This window comes from Podarcis vaucheri (genome assembly GCF_965113315.1).
Source record: "Podarcis vaucheri genome assembly, chromosome: 9".
NCBI classification, from domain to species: Eukaryota; Metazoa; Chordata; class Lepidosauria; order Squamata; family Lacertidae; genus Podarcis; species Podarcis vaucheri.
Window position 1 is genome coordinate 45,196,919 of NC_138767.1, and position 27,798 is coordinate 45,224,716.

Genomic DNA, 27,798 nt, shown 5'->3' on the forward strand with positions numbered 1-27,798 from the left:
GAGTGAGGCCTTAAGCTGTAGCTTGTTTAGCTTGTACATAAATCTGGCACTGCCACGAGGAACCAAACCACCCATGGGATTCGGGATTTTCTCATTTATTTATCATTTATAATTGCCCCCTACCATAAGGTCCCAGGCTGGGTTACAGCAATGAAATGGGCAGTTAAAAAAAAAGGGAAACGTGAAAGCGATTCCGCATGTACCATTAAAAAAATAATCTGGATTTTTCTCCAGCAAAAGGAAGGGGGAGTTGTATGAACCGAAAACAATACCAAACATTGCTTTTGGGTTTATTTTGGAGTGCGAGGCAGGGGAGCTAAGCTGCCGTCTTATGCCCAGCTTTCCTTGGAAGTAAACCCCGTGAGCAGAGGCTGCGATCCTTCGATATTAGGAGAAGCAGGTGAGCGTGCAGCCGCCGTGCGGTTTGCATGGCTACCTTCCGCCCCGCGTCCCCTCCATCCACCCATCTCCCTCCTCTCCCTCCTCTTCGTCAGGGAATTGGCGCCTCGTCCCATTGGCCGGCCCACAAGGTCTGACGATTTCACTCAATCCCTCCACCCAATGGGAGCCCGCCTAGTCCGCCCTGCTAGGCCAATGGAGGAGACGTATTTGAGGACCCGGCACGGAGGGAGCCTGGCCCTTGTCGCGGTGCGTCGGTGGGCAGAGCTGCTGCATCCCTCGGCGCAGGTAAGAGGATGGAGAGCGCAGGCGGAGGCGCCTTGGGGGGCGGCTTGTTTTAGGGGGTGCTCCTTTCATTGGTTGCATTTGGAGACCCCCCCACCCGAAAAAGGCGACAAACGCAACCCCTTTACATTTTGTTTATGGGCACCAAAATACTCATTTCTTGGCCGCTCAGACCTGTTATTTTGTGACTTTCCGTTTTATTTCTCTCCCCCCTCACCGACTTCTCTCTCAGAGACAAAAGCTGAAGTTAAGGGTTCGGGAGATGCATTTTTATTTTTTATTAGTTGTTGTTATTTGGCCCAGGTGAGTTATAGGAGAAGGCATTTCTTTCTCCTGGTGCCTGTTTTCGATTTTCGCTGTTTTGATTCGCCTAGTGCTGCTTGCCTGGTAGAACAAGAAAGCAAACCATGGCTTGAAATTCTAAAGTTTATATTATTAGTTTGTTGTGGTTGATGAGCTTGGCCAGGCCTGACTGATGGACTGTCTAGTTTTTATGTAACTTTTTAAAGATGGATGAGGTAGCATGTTTTAAGAATTACACTGGGCAACAAGTTTTTACTTTTTGAATGTTGTCTAGATTTCTACAACTGATTTAGTGTATTTTTGCACTGCTGAATCAGGAAATGGCATCCGTTTCTCTCCATCAGGTCAGGTTTTTCTGCTGTGTATTTGGAAAAAAAATCAGATTTTGTGACAAAATCGATTACATTTTTGTGGCATTATCAGCTGATTTTTGTCAACACATATCATCCTAAATATGTTTTTAAGAGAAAAAAATGTTTTCCCCACAACATATATTGATTACCTGATAGAAACATCGATTACTGTATACTGAATGGTGGGCATTGATAAAAGTAAGTAAAGGTAAAGGTACCCCTGCCCGAACGGGCCAGTCTTGACAGACTCTGGGGTTTGTGCGCCCATCTCACATCTATTGGCCGGGGGCCAGCGCTGTCCGGAGACACTTCCGGGTCACGTGGCCAGCGTGACAACGCTGCTCTGGCGAGCCAGAGCCGCACACGGAACGCCGTTTACCTTCCCGCTGGTAAGCGGTACCTATTTATCTACTTGCCCCCGGGGGTGATAAAAGTAAGTACACGTAAATTGCATGTTGCTTCACCATTTTTCAAACTTCAGGGCTTGAACGTCCGTTTCTTGGAACTTCTGGAATGCTCAGCGGCAGGGAGGTCTCTCTTCAGAGTTCAACAGTAGTCAGCCATCATGACTGTGTCCCAGCGACCCTGATACCTGGTCTCCATCTCTATCATGTCCTGATGGAATCTCTCCCCCTGCTTGTCACTCATTGAACCCAGGTTCTCAGGATACTGGTCCATATGTGAAAATAGCTAGTGCATCTTGACACTCATGTTGCAGCCCAGGTTTCTGAAAGCAGTCAGCATGTTGTTGACAAGTTCTGCGTAGTTTCTGGCCTTATTGTTGCCAAGAAAGTTCTTCACTACCAGAACAAATGCCTTCCACGCTTCCAGTTCCACTTCGTTCATTGAGTTTCCGAACTCTGGATCTCTGATGAGCTGACGGATCTGAGAACCGTCAAAGATGCCAGCTTTCAACTTCCCCATGGTCAATCCTGGAAAAGCCTGGCACAAGTAAGTGAAGCAGTCACCATCCTTGTCCAGAGCCTTGGTGAACTGCTTGATTAAGCCGAGCTTGATGTGCAGCGGTGGGAAGAGTATTCTGTCTCTGTCCACCAGAGGGTCGTTGATGACGTTCCTTTCTCTGCAAGGCACCAATTCCTCCCGCACAGGCCAGTCCTTCTTCGTGTAATGCTGAGCACGGTCCCTACTATCCCACATGCACAGAAAACATGGGTACTTGGTGAAGCTAGACTATTGTCCCAACAAAAAGTTCACCATCTTCAGGTCAACACAAATAAACCACTTATGCTTATCATAACCAATTTTCTCCAGCACATACTTCAGCGCTTCATAGTTCTCCTTCAGTGTAGTTGAGTGAGCCAGGGGTATAGAGGCAAACTGGTTGCCGTTGTGTAGCAGAACACATTTCAGTGATCGCTTGCTACTGTCAATGAACAGTCTCCAATCTTTGGGTTTGTACTGTGGCGCTCCAAGCTTGAGCAGAAGCTGCGCAATATCTGCATAGTACACCAAGTCCTTCTCTTGCAAACAGAGCTGTCTTATCTCTTTTATTTAACTTGTAATATCAAAAAGGTAAAGGGCCCCTGGACAGTTAACTCCAGTCAAAGGTGACTATGGGGTTGTGGCACTCATCTTGCTTCAGGCCGAGGGAATCTGCATTTGTCCACAGACAGCTTTTCTGGGTCATATGGCCAGCATAACTAAACTGCTTCTGGTGCAATGGAACACCGTGACAGAAACCAGAGCTCACAGAAATGCCATTTACCTTGTTGTCACACAGTACCTATTTATCTACTTGCACTGGCATGCTTTTGAACTGCTATGTTGGCAGAAGCTGGGACAGAGCAATGGGAGCTCACCCCGTTGCGGGGATTCAAACTGCCGACCTTCCAATCGGCAAGCCCAAGAGGCTCAGTGGTTTAGACCACACCACCACCTGCTCCCTTTAACGTGTAATATGGGTAGAAGAATAGATTACTGATACTGTTAGGAGGTTGAAATGTGCATAATTATAGCAGATAGATTGGGTAAGTTATTTGATACATTGCAATTCACTTTGAGTTTACTTTTTATGTAAAAAAAAGTGTGCAATAAATAAATAATAGACCTCAATCATTTCAGACTTTAGTAACTTGCCAGTCTGGTCTGTATATCTGATACCTGGCTGGACAAAGAGGGGGGTATAAACTTCCTCCAAATAGATTCGTGCATAACAAAGTAAGGCTTGAGGTACAGAAAGGCAGAGTAGCCATTATAAGGATTTTACCCCCCTGGTCAGGTTTGATTGTCAAGGTGGGATTGGGATTCTCTTGTAGTGGCACTCTTAATGTTAGTTGATTTTCACACATATTGGGGATGGCTAGCCTCTGGCTCTCTAAATATTGCTGGACTACAACTCCTGCCATCTTTGACCATTGGCCACTCTGGAGGGTCAGGCAAGCCTAAATTCTTGCTCTGACTGAATAATTAGAAGAGCACAGCATTTAATTCCTTTTTATTAAGAGTTACTTTATTGCATCAGGTTAAGCAAACTTACACATATACATTTGAAAGCATGTATGTGAATGCTTGAGGGATGTGGGTGGCGCTGTGGGTTAAACCACAGAGCCTAGGACTTGCCAAACAGATGGTCGGAGGTTCGAATCCCCATGACGGGGTGAGCTCCCGTTGCTCAGTCCCTGCTCCTGCCAACCTAACAGTTTGAAAGCATGTCAAAGTGCAAGTTGATAAATAGGTACTGCTCCAGCAGGAAGGTAAACGGCATTTCCGTGCACTGCTCTGGTTTGCCAGAAGCGGCTTAGTCATGCTGGGCACATGACCCGGAAGCATATAATTTGATCTTATACCTCCGATATTGAATGCTTGTAAAAACATTGTTCAATCTGACGCATAAGCAATGCCATATAGGTAAGAATTGGTTTGGACTGACATTGGTATGTAAACATTGGCACCTGTCCTTTGTTCATATCAGGAAGGGAAAGATGATACAGTGGTACCTTGTGTTGCATACTTAATCCGTTCCAGAGGTCCGTTTGTAACCTGAAACCTCTCATAGCATGAGGCACACTTTCCCTAATGGTACCTCCTGCTGCTGCCACGTCGCCAGAGCGCGACTTCCGCTTGCATCCAGGGGCAAGGGTCGCACAAGGGAGATCTACTTCTGGGTTAGTGGAGCGCGTAACCCGCAGCATTCGTAAGGGGGACCGTACGTAACATGAGGTACCACTGTAATTGTTTTTGTAGTTAATCCTTGGATGCTCTCTCGAGGTAAATCCTAGTAGTTTCATGCAGGGCTTTCAATTTACTTTTTATTATGTAACAGATAACTAGCATGATCGATCAATTTATGGCCAAGGCATCCTAATTAAGCAGCAGCACATTTCCTTCTTGTCAGGCGGTAGAGGAGATTCTGTCAATGTATACAGCGCAAGCAGGTATGAATTAATCTCTTCTCCTACCGGACAAGGACAAAGGGCAAGCAGCGACATCTGTTTAACTCTGTTGTCTACTATGGAAATGGATAGATCTTGTCCCCTACTATTTTTATGCAAGTCAACAGCTGCACGATGTGTTGCTGGCCGATGTCATTTTGGTTATGGTGTCTTTACCATGATGTCTATTTACAGTTCCTAGAATCCTGCAGAGAAGCTACAGGTGTGATGTTCCAGAACTGAACGATGGCAACTAACGACAGTGTTGGCATACTGAATTCTGCCTACCTGGCTGTAGAATATATAGACACTTTCTTGCCCGAGAATCCGCTACAACAGCCATTTAAAAATGCTTGGACATATATGCTGAATAACTACACCAAATACCAGATTGCAACCTGGGGATCACTTCTCATGCATGAACTTTCCTACTTTTTAATATGTTTGCCTGGATTTATCTTTCAGTTTATACCTTACATGCAAAAGTATAAAATACAACAGGTAAGATGGAGTATTGTCTAGTATGAAAAATTCCAGCTCTGGTGTCATACATGGCTCCAACAAGTGGCATAACTTTGGAGCTCCCCAGATCATGAGTTCACTTCCCATATTTTGCCAGCTTGCGACTGGTGACATTTTTGTGAGCAGCCTCTTTCAGAGGATAGGAAAAATCCGATCTTATGCTTTACTCTGCTTTTATGACAAACATGGAACAATTTACACTTATTTATGTGCTTGTATAATTATTATGCATATTTTGGTTAACTTCGTATATAAATATTTAGTTTAGCTATCTATGAGTACGTATTGCTGACTTCCAATCTGAATTCTGGGTGGTACTGTTGAAAAGCACGAGGCAAAGGGCCTTTGACAGTCTGGCCTCTAACCTGCAGGCTTTCAAGTAAATAGGGTGTTTGTGTATGTTTTGATATGTTATTGTAGAAAGTGGAACATCTCAACAAGTTTGCCAACAGTATTATTTGCTAGATGTTTACTGTTATCCTGCACACTACCCCAAAGGACAAGAGGTAATGTTAAAGATGTATTTAAGCTGGAACGCTACATGGACTTACCTGTGAGTAAGCCACAGTGACAGTTGCTCAGATTTGATTGTCACTGTGGCTTACTCACAGGTTAGTTGGTGTAGGATTTTATCTTAAGCAATGCATAGGATTGCATTGTTCAGCCAGTAAATGAAGAAAGGAGATAACATTGTACAGTTGCTAGTTTCCCCCACAGAAGCTGTAGAGTGGCTAAAACACAAGTGGGAACCAGTGGTCCCCCAAACTGTCCTGTAATCTCTGACCATTGGCAATGCTGGCAGGGGCTGATGGGAGTTGGGGCAGTCTGCAGAGCTTCAGGCTATCCATCACTAAGCTAGAACATGCCCCCTGTATACAGCATCAGTCCTGGGCATGCTTGTTTTTAATAGTAACTGTGTGTGAAATTCGCTTGAGTGACATACACCCTGATACCTGAATGGTATATATGTAATACCATAAAGCTTGGAGTATTGCAATACACTGGTACCTTGGGTTAAGTACTTAATTTGTTCTGGAGGTCTGTTCTTAACCTGAAACTATTCTTAACCTGAAGCACCACTTTAGCTAATGGGGCCTTCTGCTGCTACTGCGCTGCCGGAGCACAATTTCTGTTCTCATCCTGAAGCAAAGTTCTTAACCCAAGGTACTATTTCTGGGTTAGCAGAGTCTGTAACCTGAAGCGTCTGTAACCCAAGGTACCACAGTATTGAATAATAAGTCAGTGAAATTTGTATCGTATATAATTCTGGTGCCTTCTCAATCCAGTTTCTACTAAAAAGGTAGATAGAACATAGTATCCTGCTTCCTAATGAAATCCGGAGCCCAGAAGTCTGTTATAAAACCATGATTACTTTACTGTGCTGATTTCCTGCAGCCTTCTTGAAACAATGTACAGGCTCCAAACTAATTCAGGGGTGGGGAAACCTGTGGCCCTCCAGATATGTGAGCTCCGCTCATTCCTGACCATGGGCTATGCCGGCTGGGGCTGACAGAATCTGGAGTTCAACAGTGTTTGGAAGGTCACAGGTTACTCATCCCTGCTCTGATGCCATAGATGATGTGATCTATGCATACCATAACTGTTTCCTTTTGACTTGAAAATAGCATTTGTAATCTTGATACATTACCAATAAATTCAGACCAAATGGCAGTACTGTTCCTGGGCTGAAAGACAAAAATGTGAGCATTCTAACACTACTTTAATATTTATCTGTCGCCTTACCCCAAGTACACCTGGAGTACGATGATAATTGACAGGGAATCAACATTGAAATGTATATCTGATATTAATGGAAACATTGATCATCGCAGGCAGCAGTGTTGCTGCATTTTGGGGCAATATCAGTTGAAACAGTGTCAGATAAGACAAAGCTGATATTCCGTTACCTTTAATTTAGGTATTCTTCTATTATAGTATGAAGTACTATTAATTTAGTACTTATTCCCATGTATCACGTCTTCAGTAATATCACTGGAATATTCTATTTATAAAATACTTGTATTTCTTGTTTACAGGATAAGCCAGAAACCTGGGAAAGACAATGGAAGTGTTTCAAGGCACTTATGTTCAATCACTTTTTTATTCAGTTTCCTCTGATACTTGGTACCTATTACTTCACAGAATATTTTAATATTCCTTATGACTGGGAAAGCATGCCAAGATGGTAAGTAGATGGATTTCACTTAAACAGCTCTGTGCAGTTAAGTACTTCAATAAATGCAGTGTTTCTCAAATCCTGTTATGAACAAGCACTGCACTACAGCATATGGAAGATTTCTAAAAGTTCTGCACAGAAAAATAATAATAAGTTTCTAGTAGTCAGTCATTTTCAAGCTGAGCTTTCCCTATAAAGTGTTCTTATCATTACAAATTACAACTGATTTGCAAGAAAGAAAGAAAGATGTTAATGGATTAAGTAAATTTTATGTGAAATTAGTTTTAGAAAACTGCTACAATGATTTATATAGAAACTCAGCCAGAGGGATTTGAGAAAGTCACCTAACAATGATAACAAAAGAGAAATTTCTACAGTTAGGATATATGTATGTTTGTTTGCTTGCTTTTTTTTGTTTTTTTTTTGATGTTTTTCTTTTTATGTTTGTTGATATGTTTGTTATAAATTTGGAAAACTAATAAAACTTTTGGGGGGAAAAACAACAAATTACAACTCATTTGCTTCCAGCAATGTCACCAGAGTTGACAATTCCAACTTGCATTTTTTCATTCATTAGCAAACAGAATACAACATACAGGACCACCGGTATAAAGTTTACGGCATGTAATGCCTTAAGAGAGAATATTATGAAAATGATTTACAGGTGGTACATGACACCAGTCAAGCTTGCAAAGATCTACCGTCTGCCTGATAATAAATGTTGGAAATGTAAGGAAACTGAAGGTACATTCTTTCACCTTTGGTGGACTTGCCCAAGGATTAAGGCCTTCTGGGAGATGATTTATAATGAAATGAAAAAGGTATTTAAGTATACCTTCCTAAAGAAACCAGAGGCTTTTCTCCTGGGCGTGGTCGGCCAACTGGTGTCAAAGAAAGATAGAACATTTTTTATGTACACCACAACAGCAGCAAGAGTCCTTATAGCAAAGTATTGGAAGACACAAGAACTACCCACACTGGAAGAATGGCAGACGAAGGTGATTGACTACATGGGACTGGCTGAGATGACTGGCAGAATCCGAGACCAAGGAAAAGAGACGGTGGAGGAAGATTGGAAGAAATTTAAAGTCTATCTTAAGAACTATTATAAAATAAATGAGTGCTAAAATGCCAAGGTGAGGGAAATTAAGAGGTTACAGCTGTATTGATTTTAGTTAAATTCTGAAGTGAGGATTTGCTGGAAGAAATTTGAAAATAGGGATGCAGAAAGGAAAGGTATGGGGAAGTCGGAGAAACAGGGTTCAAGAAAAGAAGGTTTTGAAATTTTACATGTTTATGTGTTTGTTTGTTATCGTATTGTGTATTGTTTGTGTTAAATATGTGTTAAAAAACCAATAAAAATTATTATAAAAAAAACCAGAATACAGCATACACCTTTCCCCCATCTATATTGTATTTGAACCATTTCTCACTAATTCCTTAGGGAAAAAAGTAGCAAAATATCTCACCAGCAACTATGAATGTTACAACGTAGGCTATATTTTTATCCCCATATCTATTATACATGGTAGCTTGGTTTCTACTTGCATGCCTTCTTTATAGGTTTTTAAAAATTGCTATAGTTGTGACCTACTTTGTATTGAGCATAAGCTTAGTAAGATTAATAATAATAATAAATTATCAATCTTACTAATCTAATGCTCAATACAAAGTAGGTCACAGCTATAGCAATTTAAATTATTCTAAGATTAATGTTGCTTGACACACAACACAACCTTGTGTATTGCATTATACACAACAGCAGTGTTTGTGTACGATGTAGTCTCTTAAGCCACTCATATCCTCCCTATATAATAAAGTTGTTGTGGACAAAGGTTATGTGTATGGTAAAATATACTTTTGCCAATTCTTTGTAGACTGCTGCTGCCTTGCAAGCTATTGGATAACATGTTTCTCCAACACAAAAAACTGGTTTTATAGTCAGATATAGAACTGCAAAAACAAAAATTGTGTTGGGAGACAGGGTGTCCTAATCTATTGTACTTGTCTTAACAAATGCTTCTCTTTCCCTACCTCCCCCCCCCCCCCAGGTATGTGCTACTTTCTCAATGTTTTGGATGTGCTGTGATTGATGATGCCTGGCATTATTTTCTGCATAGGCTGCTGCATCACAAGAGAATATATAAGTATATCCACAAAGTGCATCATGAGTTTGTGGTATGTATTGCCATAAATTCTTGGTGAACGTTACCTAGTTAATGCTGTAATGCTGTGAGCATATAAAAGCACTAGGCATAAATTAGCTATTCTTTTTGTAAAAAGGGAGAAGAGAAAACAGCATGCTTAGTTTTCATCGAGAGTTTAATATTGCTATAGTTGGACAGACTTTGAAACTGATTACTCAAAATACAGTGGTACCTCGGGTTACATACGCTTCAGGTTACAGACTCCGCTTACCCAGAAATAGTACCTTGGGTTAAGAACTTTGCTTCAGGATGAGAACAGAAATTGTGCTCCAGCGGCGCGGCGGCAGTGGGAGGCCCCATTAGGTAAAATGCTTCAGGTTAAGAACAGTTTCAGGTTAAGAACGACCTCCGGAAGGAATTAAGTACATAACCCAAGGTACAATTGTAGTTTGCCGTTTTAAATGCTGTGCTCTGAATATGTCTAACTTCTTACCCACCAATGACTGGCTACAAAACACAAAAATCCCTTCAGCTGGTTTTCCCTAAAAATGATCTCTGTCTGTTATTCTGATAATGATTATGTAGGTTAGGAACATAACCCACTCTGACCTAGTATATTTGTAGTGAAGTCTGACCAGCAGCAATTCTCCAGTCTCCTGACTTACTGAGGTCCTATTAAACAGAGAGACCAGTCACTGAACTTTAGTCCTTCTGCATCTCTGTGCTGTACTACTGAGCTAAAGCCCACCTGTAAGGTTTCAACCTAGATTGGTTGGTTTCCCTAACAACCACCCTCCAATTGCTTTTTTGAATAGCTAGCTTCTATTACTGAAAGAACGCTCAGTAGGGAGCATAGACTAAAGGCTCAGAAAAACCTCTTTGGGGGATCTGAAGGTGAGGAAAGCATCACTGTAACGTTTTCATATAAGCTATGATTTGCTTCCATTCTGAATATTTTACAAGGGGTTCTTATACTGTTGTCTTAAGTAATCATCGTTCTATGCTACCAGTTGAGATTATAGTGTTTCAGGGGCAGTCCAGAATTTGTAGTCATAAAGAGTTGGAGTGGAGCTAAATGCAGTTCAGTCATTCCTCTGTTAGCTGTATGTAACATTAAAACCAGGATCTGAGTGTGAGAGGGGGAGAATTCTGCTAGAACAACCTGGCCATGCAGGAAGTACTGCCATATCTCGGGTTACAAACGCTTCGGGTTACAGACTCCGCTAACCCGGAAGTAGTACCTCGGGTTAAAAACTATACCTCAGGATGAGAACAGAAATTGTGCAGCAGCGACAGGAGGCCCCATTAGCTAAAGTGGTACCTCAGGTTAAGAACGGTTTCAGGTTAAGAATGGACCTCCGGAACGAATTAAGTTCGTAACCCACTGTATACATTTCAGATTAGCCGTAAAGTACCGGTATATTTATGTCTTGGCATACAAAAGTGCATTTCCCCCCCCTCTTCCTCCTTTCATAGGCTCCGTTTGGAATGCAAGCTGAATATGTACACCCGCTGGAAACCCTTATCATTGGAACTGGGTTTTTCATTGGAGTAATGGTGTTTTGCAATCACGTGATTTTTCTGTGGGCATGGATGATCTATCGCTTGCTGGAGATCGTTGACGTCCACAGGTAATCTACGTTCGCTGTTCAGTCTGGTCATATTCATCAGAAATATAGAGGGTTGTATTCAACAAAGTGTTACTTGAGGTAGACATAGTAAAATTATTAGACCTAAATTAGTCATCTAGGTGTACTCTTAAGTCACACTTCGTTGAATACCACCCAAAGTCGCCAGGTAAAATCTAGACCAGTGACCTTTTTTAAAAAAAAATCTATTAACTATTCGGGATTTCCTCTAAATGTCCTTATTCTAAGTGCATGTATTTAAGACTGAAATCCTGTGCATACCTACCTTAGAGTAAGTTTCAGTGACTTTAGTAGAGCTTGCATAAACATTCAGAGGATTCTACTGCACATGATTCTTTAGATGACAAGCTTACAAACTAATTTGATACTCTTTGAGCAAGTAGGGTCACCTTAAGTTCCACATAAAAGCTGCTCTATTAAGTATGATTAAGATGTAACTAGAAATGATAAGATATAACTGGAAACTATGCTACCTAAATGAGCCTTAGGCTCACATCCTCCCTCTTCCCCTCTATTTTCACATGTCAAAGATAGATACAGAGTGGCTGGGGCAACCCAGCCAGATGGGCAGGCTATAAATGAAATATTTTATTTTATTTATTTATTTATTTATTACAGATAGAATAATAATAATAATTATAATAATAAATTTTATTTATATCCCGCCCTCCCCAGCCGAAGCTGGGCTCAGGGCGGCTAACAACACTAAAATAGTGCAACATTATAAAAACATCATAAGAATTAATTAAAATCAAAATTGATGGCAAAGCTTTTTAATGTTAAGCTAACTAGAATTCCTTGTGATGTCTGAACAAGTGAAACAAATTATGGTTAGAGAGAACATTTAACCATAATTTTTGGTTGATGGGAGTTGTCCAACAACATTTGGAGAGCCATAGGTTGGCCACCCTGATTCATTGAATACTTTCCCAGCAAAATCTAGCTATGAATCCAGACTGTGTGTGTGTGTGAGAGAGAGAGAGAGAGCCCACATTTTTCAACTATTTCATTCCTCTGTTTGGCATAGTGTTGTGGACACTTTGTGCTGAGATATTTACATGACCTCCTTGCAGGGACTATATATAAAGCATGTATCATCAGTACAGAAGTAAGAAACACATTTTAAATACCACATGGTGGATGTTACTTCTACAGCTTCAGAAGTATGTTGTCCAGTTGAATAGTCCAGGAACTTCAGGGGTTTTTCAACCAAGTTAATATGGAACCTGGTAAATGTCTATGGTTGTAGTCCTATAACCACTTACAAGAGAGTAAGCCCCATTAAACTCAGTGGGACTTGCTTCTGATTTTAGCAATGCTTCACTTGAATGGAAATGCGAGCAGTGTCTTCCGTACCTGTATTGTAAATTCTCCTCTCTCTCTCTCTCTCTCTCTCTCTCATTAGTGGCTACGACATTCCTCTGAATCCATTGCATTTGGTGCCTTTCTATACTGGGGCTCGATTCCATGACTTCCACCATATGAACTCAATTGGCAACTATGCTTCAACCTTCACGTGGTGGGATAAACTGTTTGGTACAGACTTGCAGTACAATTCTTACAGAGAGAAATTGGAGAAACAAGAGTGCATGGTGGAAAAGAAGACCAAATAAATTTCCCAGCAGAAATATAAGGAGGAGCACTTGACAAATGCACATAACTACCATGAACATTTGGTTAAGCCTGGAAGATTTAACACCTGCTGCAAATTCAAAGCTATATGACGCTTTTCACTGGAGCCGAAGAACAAGCCTGCTGGGCCCTCGCTGTGTGCTAGAGGAAACAGCCCCATCTTCCTAAAATGAATGCATTTTCTATTTTATACGCAAGTGAAGCATATATATTTAAGTAAAGGTTAAAGATGAAGGCCACAAATTTGAATGTTTGTAAAGAACAATGTATCCATTTAGAATTCAAAGTTTGTAAAAGAATAAAGTTTCCATTAGAGTTGGATAGAACTGTTTGTAAAGTATTTGGATATATGAAGTTGTTTCTTCTGAAGCACACCCATAAAAATTTGTTTAATAAGCTGCTGAGTAGAACTTCCTTGGGAGGAAAAATACTGGTGGAAGAGTATTTGCACATGTTAATAGTTGTTTCCTTTAAAAATCCTTTCTTAGTCTGGTGTTAGAAAAAAAATTAGATCTGAGAGAGGAAGCTTTTTTCCTCCCCTTCTTCTTAATCTGCTGGGATGAGCCTTTCTATTCTCTTTTACTAAATTAACTGTGTCAATAGAGTTAATGTTCATAAATAAATATTTGCAAACTACTGAATGATTGCTATATTTATAATATATAAATGTCAGTTGCTGGCCTCACTGATTGCATGTGGAAGATAGCAGTAGATTCCTGGCATAAAGCAGAGAATAAGGTAACCAAACTTGTGTTTGTTGAACAAGAACAGCTGCAATCTGAAGCACTTGCCAGTACTTAGGACCAAGCCCCAAGAGGCAAGGCCAGATTTAGGTTTGATGATAAGGTAAAGGTAAAGGTACCCCTGCCCGAACGGGCCAGTCTTGACAGACTCTGGGGTTTGTGCGCCCATCTCACATCTATTGGCCGGGGGCCAGCGCTGTCCGCAGACACTTCCGGGTCACGTGGCCAGCGTGACAACGCTGCTCTGGCGAGCCAGAGCCGCACACGGAACGCCGTTTACCTTCCCGCTGGTAAGCGGTACCTATTTATCTACTTGCCCCCGGGGGTGCTTTCGAACTGCTAGGTGGGCAGGCGCTGGGACCGAGCAGCGGGAGCGCACCCCGCCGCGGGGATTCGAACCGCCGACCTTTCGATCGGCAAGCCCTAGGCGTTGAGGCTTTAGCCCACAGCGCCACCCGCGTCCCTAGGTTTGATGATAGGGCCCTTTATATGTGATACTTTAGGGAGCAGGCTAGCAGGCGAAGCCCCTTACTTACATCATAGGAGCCTACACAACACAAAACACTCTTGCTGGTTTAATTTTATTTGTTTTATATATTATATTTTGGAAATGTACATCCAGGTGTTTTTTCCTTTAATTTTTTTGGGGGGGACCCAAGAGAGTGAGGCCTTAAGCTGTAGCTTGTACATAAATCTGGCACTGCCAAGAGGAACCAAACCACCTATGGGATTCGGGATTTTCTCATTTATTTATCATTTATAATTGCCCCCTACCATAAGGTCCCAGGCTGGGTTACAGCAATGAAATGGGCAGTTTAAAAAAAGGGAAACGTGAAAGCGATTCCGCATGTACCATTAAAAAAATAATCTGAATTTTTCTTCAGCAAAAGGAAGGGGGAGTTGTATGAATCGAAAACAATACCAAACATTACTTCTAGGTTTATTTTGGAGTGCGAGGCAGGGGAGCTAAGCTGCATCGGAAAGCTGCCGTCTTATGCCCAGCTTTCCTTGGTAGTAAACCCCATGAGCAGAGGCTGCGATCCTTCGATATTAGGAGAAGCAGGTGAGCGTGCAGCCGTCGTGCGGTATTTCTCATTCATTTCTCATTTATAATTGCCCCCTACATTTACACCACAAAGAACTCATAACCCACCTACTTTCAGCAGCCAGAAACACCATAACCAAACACTGGAGAGACCTGTCAGGAGTAAGCATGGACCACTGGTACCAAATAGTATGGGAAACAGCCCTACTAGAAAAATTAGCCAATAAACTAAAACTGATACGGGAACAAACAGAAGATGCCTTCACCCCGGTATGGCTCCCCTTTATCACATACACAGCCCAACAGGCCAATGACAATAATCCACCAAAAGCATACAAATCAATATGGCTAACCTGATCCAAAACACCCACCCACCTCACTCACACACGAAAACAAAGATCACCACAGCCAATCACAAGCAAAGAATCACACCCTAGGCCAACCCCCAACCTCTCTCACCACCAAAGGAACACAAGTGAACAACACAAGCAACACTGACACCAAACTCTACATACATTAAACATAATAGAAACACCGCCACCGGACCCCACCCCCATCCATCGTCCCTCTCTCCACCCCCCTTTCTTTTTTCCTTTTTTCCTTCTCCTCCAAATGCCTCAACAAATGAAAAGGATTTGTAAAAATGTTACATGGGAGAAAAATAAATACGAGGCATTACACTTACTTCTGTAAAACAAGAAAATCCTTAATAAAATAAATAAATAATAATAATAATAATAATAATAATAATAATAATTAATTGCCCCCTACCATAAGGTCCCAGGCTGGGTTACAGCAATGAAATGGGCAGTCAAAAAAAAGGGAAACGTGAAAGCCATTCCGCATGTACCATTAAAAAAATAATCTGGATTTTTCTCCAGCAAAAGGAAGGGGGAGTTGTATGAACCGAAAACAATACCAAACATTGCTTTTGGGTTTATTTTGGAGTGCGAGGCAGGGGAGCTAAGCTGCCGTCTTATGCCCAGCTTTCCTTGGAAGTGAACCCCGTGAGCAGAGGCTGCGATCCTTCGATATTAGGAGAAGCAGGTGAGCGTGCAGCCGCCGTGCGGTTTGCATGGCTACCTTCCGCCCCGCGTCCCCTCCATCCACCCATCTCCCTCCTCTCCCTTCTCTTCGTCAGGGAATTGGCGCCTCGTCCCATTGGCCGGCCCACGAGGTCTGACGATCTCACTCCATCCTTCCACCCAATGGGAGCCCGCCGAGACGTGCTCGGCGCACGCCTGACGGTCCCGACCTCTCGCGCGGCACCAATCGCGGCAGCGGGGCGGCCTTTCCTTCCGCGGCCAATGAAGGAGGCGTATTTGAGGACCCGGCGCGGAGGGAGCCTGGTCCTTGTCGCGGAGCGTCGGTGGGCAGAGCTGCTGCATCCCTCGGCGCAGGTAAGAGGATGGAGAGCGGAGGCGGAGGCGCCTTGGGGGGCGGCGGCTTGTTTTAGGGGGTGCTCCTTTCATTAGTTGCATTTGGAGACCCCCCACCCGAAAAAGGCGACAAACGCAACCCCTTTACATTTTGTTTATGGGCACCAAAATACTCATTTCTTGGCCGCTGTTATTTTGTGACTTTCCGTTTTATTTCTCTCCCCCCTCACCGACTCGGAGACAAAAGCTGAAGTTAAGGGTTCGGGAGATGCATTTTTATTTTTTATTAGTTGTTGTTATTTGGCCCAGGTGAGTTATAGGAGAAGGCATTTCTTTCTCCTGGTGCCTGTTTTCGATTTTCGCTGTTTTGATTCGCCTAGTGCTGCTGTTGTAAATAAAAAATTGCCTTTTTCCCTTATGGGGTATCCAAGAGCCCATATAGAGTCCTTACATAGGTTCCCTATTGGTAGGAGAAAATAACAGAGGCCAACCAGAGAATATTGAGAAGCAAAGCAGCTAGTAAGCCTGATCTTTACTGATCTGTTGCAACAGGGTGCTCCCCTCACACGCAGGAAAGGAGGAGGACCCAGAAAAATGGCATGCAAGGCCTTATAAAGACTTTTGAAATTCCCATCCTGTAGATCAACACCACCCCCAGAAACATCTACATACATCACAGAAGGGGTGTAACCTAAGACCACCCCTCAGATACATCCCACCTACATCACAGAAATTTTAATATTGTTTATCTCCCGTTGTTGTTTATCTCCTGTCTAGCAGGTTACTTGATTGGATTTCCTGGGTAGGGGGGGCAGTCTTTTGTAATGATAAATACTTAGTTCCTGGCCAGGTCACACCCTAAGGTTTCATCATTTTGCATGCTTAAGTCTTGCTTCACAGAGCTAGGATGTATCTGCTTTCAGTCATAGTTTTGCGTTGTACAGGAACCAGTGGGTGGCATGCTCTGGCCTCTGTCACTAGCAGGGGTACACAGGGCAACTAGGAAGACCAAGAGGAAGACCAGCCTGGCCCCCTCAGTCTGCCAGTAAAGGAATAACTGCTCCAGTGCTTGCTTTTCATACCTCCCCATTACTTTTCCCTATTGAGTTGCGCTGTTGGAAAGCAAACTTGCAAACAGAGCTGTCTTATCTCTTTTAACTTGTAATAACAAAAAGGTAAAGGGCCCCTGGACAGTTAAGTCCAGTCAAAGGTGACTATGGGGTTGTGGCACTCATCTTGCTTCAGGCTGAGGGAACCGGCATTTGTCCACAGACAGCTTTTCTGGGTCATATGGCCAGCATAACTAAACTGCTTCTGGTGCAATGGAACACCGTGACAGAAACCAGAGCTCACAGAAATGCCGTTTACCTTCTTGCCACAGCAGTACCTATTTATTTACTTGCACTGGCATGCTTTTGAACTGCTATGTTGGCAGAAGCTGGGACAGAGCAATGGGAGCTCACCCCATTGCAGGTATTCAAACCGCCAACCTTCCAATGGACAAGTCCAAGAGGCTCAGTGGTTTAGACCACAGCACCACCTGCTCCCTTTAACTTGTAATATGGGTAGAAGAATAGATTATTGATACTGTTAGGAGGTTGAAATGTGCATAATTATAGCAGATAGATTGGGTAAGTTATTTGATACATTGCAATTCACTTTGAGTTTACTTTTTATGTTAAAAAAAGTGTGCAATAAATAAATAATAGACCTCAATCATTTCAGATTTTAGTAACTTGCCAGTCTGGTCTGTATATCTGATACCTGGCTGGACAAAGAGGGGGGTATAAACTTCCTCCAAATAGATTCACCTGAATATCAAGTACATAACAAAGTAAGGCTTGAGGTACAGAAAGGCAGATTAGCCATGAAAAGGATTTCATCCCCTGGTCAGGTACCTTAGCCTGCAGTCACTCAGTTTGATTGCCAAGGTGGGATTAGGATTCTGTTGCAATGGCACTCTTAATGTTAGTTGATTTTCACACATATTGGGGATGGCTAGCCTCTGGCTCTCAAATGTTGCTGGACTACAACTCCTGTCATCTTTGACCATTGGCCACTCTGGAGGGTCAGGATTGTTCCATCTGGCAAGCCTAAATTCTTGCTCTGACTGAATAATTAGAAGAACACAGCATTTAATTCTTCTTTATTATGAGTTACTTTACTGCATCAGGTTAGGCAAACTTACACATATACATTTGAAAGCATGTATGTGAATGCTTGAGGGATGTGGGTGGCGCTGTGGGTTAAACCACAGAGCCTAGGACTTGCCAATCAGAAGGTCGGTGGTTTGAATCGCCATGATGGGGTGAGCTCCCGTTGCTCGGTCCCTGCTCCTGCTAACCAGTTTGAAAGCATGTCAAAGTGCAAGTAGATAAATAGGTACTGCTTTAGCGGGAAGGTAAACGGCATTTCCATGCACTGCTCTGGTTTGCCAGAAGCAGCTTAGTCATCCTGGGCACATGACCCAGAAGCATGTAATTTGATCTTATACCTCCGATATTGAATGCTTGTAAAAACATTGTTCAATCTGACGCATAAGCAATGCCACATAGGTAAGAATTGGTTTGGACTGAAATTGGTACGTAAACATTGGCACCTGTCCTTTGTTCATATCAGGAAGGGAAAGATGATACAGTGGTACCTTGTGTTACGTAGTTAATCCGTTCCAGAGGTCCGTTTGTAACCTGAAACCTCTCATAGCATGAGGCACACTTTCCCTAATGGCACCTCCTGCTGCTGCCATTCCGGCAGAGTGCGACTTCCGCTTGCATCCAGGGGCAAGGGTCGCACAAGGGAGATCTACTTCTGGGTTAGTGGAGCGCGTAACCCGCAGCATTCGTAAGGGGGACGGTACGTAACATGGGGTACCACTGTAATTGTTTTTGTAGTTAATCCTTGGATGCTCTCTCGAGGTAAATCCTAGTAGTTTCATGCAGGGCTTTCAATTTACTTTTTATTATGTAACAGATAACTAGCATGATCGATCAATTTATGGCCAAGGCATCCTAATTAAGCAGCAGCACATTTCCTTCTTGTCAGGCGGTAGAGGAGATTCTGTCAATGTATACAGCGCAAGCAGGTATGAATTAATCTCTTCTCCTACCGGACAAGGACAAAGGGCAAGCAGCGACATCTGTTTAACTCTGTTGTCTACTATGGAAATGGATAGATCTTGTCCCCTACTATTTTTATGCAAGTCAACAGCTGCACGCTGTGTTGCTGGCCGATGTCATTTTGGTTATGGTGTCTTTACCATGATGTCTATTTACTGTTCCTAGAATCCTGCAGAGAAGCTACAGGTGTGATGTTCCAGAACTGAACGATGGCAACTAACGACAGTGTTGGCATACTGAATTCTGCCTACCTGGCTGTAGAATATATAGACTCTTTCTTGCCTGAGAATCCGCTACAACAGCCATTTAAAAATGCTTGGACATATATGCTGAATAACTACACCAAATACCAGATTGCAACCTGGGGATCACTTCTCATGCATGAACTTTCCTACTTTTTAATATGTTTGCCTGGATTTATCTTTCAGTTTATACCTTACATGCAAAAGTATAAAATACAACAGGTAAGATGGAGTGTTGTCTAGTATGAAAAATTCCAGCTCTGGTGTCATACATGGCTCCAACAAGTGGCATAACTTTGGAGCTCCCCAGATCATGAGATCACTTCCCATATTCTGCCAGCTTGCGACTGGTGACATTTTGTTGAGCTGCCTCTTTCAGAGGATAGAAAAAACCCGATCTTATGCTTTACTCTGCTTTTATAACAAACATGGAACAATTTACACTTATTTATGTGCTTGTATAATTATTATGCATATTTTGGTTAATTTCTTATATAAATATTTAGTTTAGCTATCCATGAGTACGTATTGCTGACTTCCAATCTGAATTCTGGGTGGTACTGTTGAAAAGCACGAGGCAAAGAGCCTTTGACAGTCTGGCCTCTAACGTGCAGGCTTTCAAGTAAATAGGGTGCTTGTGTATATTTTGATATGTTATTGTAGAAAGTGGAACATCTGAACAAGTTTGCCAACAGTATTATTTGCTAGATGTTTACTGTTATCCTACACACTACCCCAAAGGACAAGAGGTAATGTTAAAAATGTATTTAAGCTGGAACGCTACACGGACTTACCTGTGAGTAAACCACAGTGACAGTTGCTCAGATGTGATTGTCACTGTGGCTTACTCACAGGTTAGTTGGTGTAGGATTTTATCTTAAGCAATGCATAGGATTGCATTGTTCAGCCAGTAAATGAAGAAAGGAGATAACATTGTACAGTTGCTAGTTTTCCCCACAGAAGCTGTAGAGTGGCTAGAACAGAGGTGGGAACCAGTGGTCCCCCAAACTGTCCTGTCATCTCTGACCATTGGCAATGCTGGCAGGGGCTGATGGGAGTTGGGGCAGTCTGCAAAGCTTCAGGCTATCCATCACTAAGCTAGAACATGGCTCCTGTATATAGCATCAGTCCTGGGCACTCTAACCTGAAGTGTCTGTAACCCAAGGTGCTGATTTCCTGCAGCCTTCTTAAAACAATGTACAGGCTCCAAACTAATTCAGGGGTGGGGAAACCTGTGGCCCTCCAGATATGTGAGCTCCGCTCATTCCTGACCATGGGCTATGCCGGCTGGGGCTGACAGAATCTGGAGTTCAACAATGTTTGGAAGGTCACAGGTTACTCATCCCTGCTCTGATGCCATAGATGCTGTGATCTATGCATACCATAACTGTTTCCTTTTGACTTGAAAAATAGCATTTGTAACCTTGATTCATTAACAATAAATTCAGACCAAATGGCAGTACTGTTCCCGGGCTGAAAGACAAAAATCTGAGCATTCTAACACTACTTTAATATTTATCTCTCGCCTTACCCAAGTACACCTGGAGTAGGATGATAATTGACAGGGAATCAACATTGAAATGTATATCTGATATTAATGGAAACATTGATCATCGCAGGCAGCAGTGTTGCTGCATTTTGGGGCAATATCAGTTGAAACAGTGTCAGATAAGACAAAGCTGATATTCCGTTACCTTTAATTTAGGTATTCTTCTATTATAGTATGAAGTACTATTAATTTAGTACTTATTCCCATGTATCACATCTTCGGTAATATCATTGGAATATTCTACTTCTATTTATAAAATACTTTTATTTCTTGTTTACAGGATAAGCCAGAAACCTGGGAAAGACAATGGAAGTGTTTCAAGGCACTTATGTTCAATCACTTTTTTATTCAGTTTCCTCTGATATTTGGTACCTATTATTTCACAGAATATTTTAATATTCCTTATGACTGGGAAAGCATGCCAAGATGGTAAGTAGATGGATTTCACTTAAACAGCTCTGTGCAGTTAAGTACTTCAATAAATCCAGTGTTTCTCAAATCCTGTTATGAACAAGCACTGCACTACAGCATATGGAAGATTTCTAAAAGTTCTGCACAGAACAATAATAATAAGTTTCTAGTAGTCAGTCATTTTCAAGCTGAACTTTCCCTATAAAGTGTTCTTATCATTACAAATTACAACAGCAAGAAAGAAAGATGTTAATGGATTAAGTAAATTTTATGTGAAATTAGTTTTAGAAAACTGCTACAATGATTCGTAAAAAACAAAAATTGGGTTGGGAGACAAGGTGTCCTAATCTATTGTACTTGTCTTAACAAATGCTTCTCTTTCCCTACCTCCCCCCCCCCCCAGGTATGTGCTACTTTCTCAATGTTTTGGATGTGCTGTGATTGAGGATGCCTGGCATTATTTTCTGCATAGGCTGCTGCATCACAAGAGAATATATAAGTACATCCACAAAGTGCATCATGAGTTTGTGGTATGTATTGCCTTAAATTCTTGGTGAACGTTACCTAGTTAATGCTGTGAGCATATAAAAGCACTAGGCAGACATTAGCCATTCTTTTTGTAAAAAGGGAGAAGAGAAAACAGCACGCTTAGCAAACTGTTTTCATCAAGAGTTTAATATTGCTGTAGTTGGACAGACTTCGAAACTGATCGCTCAAAATATGTGCTGTGCTCTGAATATGTCTAACTTCTTATCCACCAATGACTGGCTATAAAATACAAAAATCCCTTCAGCTGGTTTTCCCTAAAAATGATCTCTGTCTGTTATTCTGATAATGATTATGTAGGTTAGGAACATAACCCACTTTGACCTAGTATATTTGTAGTGAAGTCTGACCAGCAGCAATTCTCCAGTCTCCTGACTTACTGAGGTCCTATTAAACAGAGAGACCAGTCACTGAACTTTAGTCCTTCTGCATCTCTGTGCTGTACTACTGAGCTAAAGCCCACCTGTAAGGTTTCAACCTAGATTGGTTGGTTTCCCTAACAACCACCCTCCAATTGCTTTTTTGAATAGCTAGCTTCTATTACTGAAAGAACGCTCAGTAGGGAGCATAGACTAAAGACTCAGAAAAACCTCTTCTGAGGTTTGAAGGTGAGGAAAGCATCACTGTAAAGTTTTCATATAAGCTATGATTTGCTTCCATTCTGAATATTTTATAGGGGGTTCTTACTCTGTCGTCATAAGTAATCATGGTTCTATGCTACCAGCTGAAATTATAGTGTTTCAGGGGCAGTCCAGAATTTGTAGCCATAAAGAGTTGGAGTGGAGCTAAATGCAGTTCACTCATTCCTCTGTTAGCTGTATGTAACATTAAAACCAGGATCTGAGTGCGAGAGGGGGAGAACTCTGCTAGAACAGCCTGGCCATGCAGGAAGTACTGTCGTATCTCGGTTACAGACTCCGCTAACCCGGAAGTAGTACCTCGGGTTAAAAACTATACCTCAGGAAGAGAACAGAAACCGTGCGGCAGGAGGCCCCATTAGTTAAAGTGGTACCTCAGGTTAAGAACGGTTTCAAATTAAGAACAGACCTCCGGAACAAATTAAGTTCGTAACCCACTGTATACATTTCAGATTAGCCGTAAAGTATATTTATGTCTTGGCATACAAAAGTGCATTCTTTTTTCCCCTCTTCCTCCTTTCATAGGCTCCATTTGGAATGCAAGCTGAATATGCACACCCTCTGGAAACCCTTATCCTTGGAACTGGGTTTTTCATTGGGATAATGGTGTTTTGCAATCACGTGATTCTTCTGTGGGCATGGGTGATCTGTCGCTTGCTGGAGACCATTGACGTCCACAGGTAATCTACTTTCGCTGTTCAGCCTGGTCATATTCATCAGAAATATAGATGGTTGTATTCAACAACCTGTTACTTGGGGTATTAGACCTAAATTAGTCATCTAGGTGTACTCTAAGTCACACTTCGTTGAATACCACCCAAAGTCACCAGGTAAAATCTAGACAAATGACTTTTTTAAAAAAATATCTATTAACTATTCAGGATTTTCTCTAAATGTCCTAGAAGTGCATGAATTTAAGACTGAAATCCTGTGCATTCCTACCTTAGAGTAAGTTTCAGTGACTTTAGTAGAGCTTGCATAAACATTCAGAGGATTCTACTGCACATGATTCTTTAGATGACAAGCTTACAAACTAATTTGATACTCTTTGAGCAAGTAGGGTCATCTTAAGTTCCACATAAAAGCTGCTCTATTAAGTATGATTAAGATGTAACTAGAAATGATAAGATACAACTGGAAACTATGCTACCTAAATGAGCCTTAGGCTCAGATGCTCCCTCTTCCCCTCTATTTTCACATGTCAAAGATAGATACAGAGTGGCTGGGGCAACCCAGCCAGATGGGCAGGCTATAAATGAATGAATGAATGAATTTATTTATTTATTTCCGATAGAAAGCTTTTTAATGTTAAGCTAACTAGAATTCCTTGTGATGTCTGAACAAGTGAAACAAATTATGGTTAGAGAGAACATTTAACCATAATTTTTGATTGATGGGAACAACAGTTGGAGAGCCATAGGTTGGCCACCCTTGGTTCATTGAATACTTTCCCAGCAAAATCTAGCTATGAATCCAGACTGTGTGTGTGAGAGAGAGGGTGTGAGAGAGGGAGGGAGGGAGAGAGAGCCCACATTATTCAACTATTTCATTCCTTTGTTTGGCATAGTGTTGTAGACACTTTGTGCTGAGATATTTACATGACCTCCTTGCAGGGACTATATATAAAGCATGTATCATCAGTACAGAAGTAAGAAACACACTTTAAATACCACATGATGGATGTTACTTCTACAGCTTCAGAAGTATGTTGTCCAGTTGCATAGTCCAGGAACTTCAGGGGTTTTTCATCCAAGTTAACATGGAATGGTAAATGTCTATGGTTGTAGTCCTATACCCACTTACAAGAGAGTAAGCCCCATTAAACTCAGCGGGACTTGCTTCTGATTTTAGCAATGCTTCACTTGAATGGAAATATGAGCAATGTCTTCCGTACCTGTATTGTAAATTCTCCTCTCTCTCTCTCTCTCTCTCTCTCTCTCTCCTTAGCGGCTACGACATTCCTCTGAATCCATTGCATTTGGTGCCTTTCTATGCTGGGGCTCGATTCCATGACTTCCACCATATGAACTTCATTGGCAACTATGCTTCAACCTTCACGTGGTGGGATAAACTGTTTGGTACCGACTCGCAGTACAATTCTTACAGAGAGAAATTGGAGAAACAAGAGTGCATGGTGGAAAAGAAGACCAAATAAATTTCCCAGCAGAAATATAAGGAGGAGCACTTGACAAATGCACATAACTACCATAAACTTTTGGTTAAGCCTAGAAGATTTAACACCTGCTGCAAATTCAAAGCTATATGACGCTTTTCACTGGAGCCGAAGAACAAGCCTGCTGGGCCCTCGCTGTGTGCTAGAGGAAACAGCCCCATCTTCCTAAAATGAATGCATTTTCTATTTTATACGCAAGTGAAGCATATATATTTAAGTAAAGGTTAAAGATGAAGGCCACAAATTTGAATGTTTGTAAAGAACAATGTATCCATTTAGAATTCAAAGTTTGTAAAAGAATGTTTCCATTAGAGTTGGATAGAACTGTTTGTAAAGTATTTGGATATATGAAGTTAAGTTTCTTCTGAAGCATACCCATAAAAATTGGTTTAATAAACTGCTGAGTAGAACTTCCTTGGGAGCAAAAATACTGGTGGAAGAGTATTTGCACATGTTAATAGTTGTTTTCTTTAAAAAAACTTTTCTTAGTCTGGTGTTAGAAAAATTTTAGATTTGAGAGAGGAAGCTTTTTTCCTCCCCTTCTTCTTAATCTGCTGGTATGAGCCTTTCTGTTCTCTTTTACTAAATTAACTGTGTCAATGTAGTTAATGTTCATAAATAAAGATTTGCAAACTACTGAATGATTGCTATATTTTGCACTTGTCGTTGGCAAAAAAAAATTTGTAAAGGTAGTCTGACATTTTTATGTTTACCATGCAACAAATAAATAGATATATATATTGGAATTTGAGCTATGTTTTCCTGTTCCTTTATAACATTCAGAAAACGATGGTGTTGACCATAACTAGTGTCTGAGAATATACATCAGGGATGAGAAACCTTAGGCCTGGGGATTAAATGTGCCTCTGCAGACCTCTTCATTTGGCCCTCTGGGACCTCTCCACTCCCCTGGCCAATACCCTTCACAGACCCTGCTCTGTACCCTCTTGAAGGGCTTTTGCCTGCCTGGATTGTGTTCTAGAACTGTCATAATGTTGTTTGCTTGTCTGAATGGAGGCTGGAGTGGGAGGGTATAAGCTTCTGACTCTGGTGCGGGTGGTATCCTGCTGTACAGAGGTAAGACACCCGTTTCTCCGCCCACCCATGAGCATGTTATTGCTTGAAGGTGGTCAGTGAGCGAATGCAGCTCTTGTTTGACCACATGTCAGGTTTGTATGCAGGAGAGAGGTAAAAAACTACACAGGCATTTATTCAAACATCTTTGCTTTCCACTCTGCTGTTTCTAGAATTTTATTCTTCGGGGGAGAAAAAGTTTGCATGACAGTATTTCAGAATCAATCCTATATTCTCCGCTGCTCTTCTACTTTTTTGTATTAATAAAAGTAATAGATTTGTTTCCAGTTATTGTTCTCCATTATATTCATTATTTGTAATCAAAATCAATTTGCCTTACCGTACAACCTCCAGGTTTGGAAGTGACTCCTAACACTTAGTTTATTGCCCAAATTCCTTTAAACCTATGAAGTCTTTCTCGTGAACATTTGTGTTTACTAAACTTCATATGTTTACTGTATCTACCCTGTCTTATTTGTCTCAGTTTTCAAACAAGTCTCAATACTAGATGTGTATTTGAACAAAGAACAAATTCACATTTGCATGTTCTGTGTTTTTTCTTCTCTGTGCTTGGTTTGGGGATTTCCTTGGTCTGTTATACTTCACTCTGACCAGAAGATGGTGCATAATACTTCTTGGCATCATTATGTGTGTTCTAGTCCTTCCCCCCCCCCCCCCCGATTTTCAGTATTTCCCCCTCTGCAGTATTGTTCAATCGATCAAGCACCTTAGTGACATATTTCACATTCACACAAAGTGCCTAATTCTTCTATTGCAGAGAGAACTACTTCCCTTCAAAACAAATTATTTGATTATTTGTGCTCGTAATGCTCTCTGGCCATTCACACACAAATCTGTTTTCAGTCATGTTTGTGCCTGCAAACGTTTTGGGGGCAGTCACACCATTTCATTTCCAATTAGTGCATAGCCCATAACTTTCTGCTGAAATCCTGTAACCTTTTACGGCACAAATGTTCTTGCTTATCTTTCTGCCCAATGCACAAATATAGGTGGTACATGGGCAAGGCAAAGATTAAATGCCCTGAGGGTGAGTTGCAAGGTTAAGTGCAAGCAGAGACATTGATCCAAGAAGCTTCCCAGCCATTACCACTTCCTTTTGAAGACTGTTGCAGGCACAAATCTCAGTGTGGTGAATAACAGGCATTTCTGCTCTGGGCAAGCAAAGGGCACTGCTATACAGTGGGCTGGGTCTGTGGGGTTCATTTATGTCAATGGTGGCATCTCCATGTCCTTGAGGGCAAAGGTGCTGGCTCACGTCTCCAACTTCCTCGCAGGCTCCTTCCTGACAGGAGGGGCTGGGAGTGATGACAACAGCCTTTTAGGAGACGCCTGACTAGAGGCGTCTGACATCACAAGGTGGGACACCTCTCTGACAGCCTGCTTGTACCTTCTCCAGGATCCAGCTCCTGACTTTTTTAATCACAAGCCAGCTCCACCAGCTCTGACCTTTCTTGAGGCCCCGATTTTGCCTCCTCCATCCTGCTCAGGCACTTCCCTGGGTCACCCAGCTCTGACTGCCTGATTCATTCCCCCACCTCTTTGGGATCTGCCAATCCCCTCCATGGCATACCCATGGGGCTTGTGAAAGCCCTGGTGACATGAGGAAGCAATGTGGGGTAAACTGCCTGGGGAAACCTAGCCAGATAATAAAATTATTATTAATCAGTGCTTTTTTCCAGGGGGTACTTTCAGTACCAGTATCTCCTTTTTTGTTGTTAAAAATTGTGGCACTTACTGTAACTTCATGGTGAGTCCCGGCGCCTATTTTTCTAGAAAAAAGCACTTATTATTAATTCATTATATTATTATTGACCTGTGGTGCTGCTGGGGCTTCAAGTCACACGTGAATTTGAACTAATAAGCTGGTTCTTTGGCGACACGTTTCCAGCCTGAATGTACTTGGGTGGGCTAGTAAGAGCTAAAAAGAAATCAATAAAGACTCCTTCTCCTACCTTCTCTCCAAAAAGAGAAATGTGCTCACACACATGCCAAAGAGATCCTAG

General features: G+C 41.9%; 2 protein-coding genes and 1 long non-coding RNA gene across 3 annotated transcripts; 2 read left to right on the plus strand and 1 right to left on the minus strand.

The window, feature by feature from the left end:
* Positions 1-565: 565 nt before the first annotated feature.
* LOC309540420 (methylsterol monooxygenase 1-like) lies at positions 566-13,184 on the plus strand. The gene is made up of 6 exons (XM_082237292.1): positions 566-687; positions 4,935-5,233; positions 7,291-7,439; positions 9,482-9,608; positions 11,054-11,208; positions 12,632-13,184. Exons 2-6 carry the CDS (start codon positions 4,979-4,981, stop codon positions 12,837-12,839), a joined length of 894 nt encoding a protein of 297 aa, XP_082093418.1. The 5' UTR covers positions 566-687; positions 4,935-4,978; the 3' UTR covers positions 12,840-13,184.
* LOC309540443 lies at positions 12,952-26,693 on the minus strand. The gene is made up of 2 exons (XR_014223278.1): positions 25,181-26,693; positions 12,952-13,337 (listed from the first exon to the last, which is right to left on the minus strand). It is a non-coding gene; the product is annotated as an uncharacterized lncRNA (long non-coding RNA).
* On the plus strand, positions 15,889-25,451 carry LOC309540419 (methylsterol monooxygenase 1). The gene is made up of 6 exons (XM_082237291.1): positions 15,889-16,046; positions 19,307-19,605; positions 21,213-21,361; positions 21,747-21,873; positions 23,053-23,207; positions 24,475-25,451. Exons 2-6 carry the CDS (start codon positions 19,351-19,353, stop codon positions 24,680-24,682), a joined length of 894 nt encoding a protein of 297 aa, XP_082093417.1. The 5' UTR covers positions 15,889-16,046; positions 19,307-19,350; the 3' UTR covers positions 24,683-25,451.
* Positions 26,694-27,798: the final 1,105 nt, after the last annotated feature.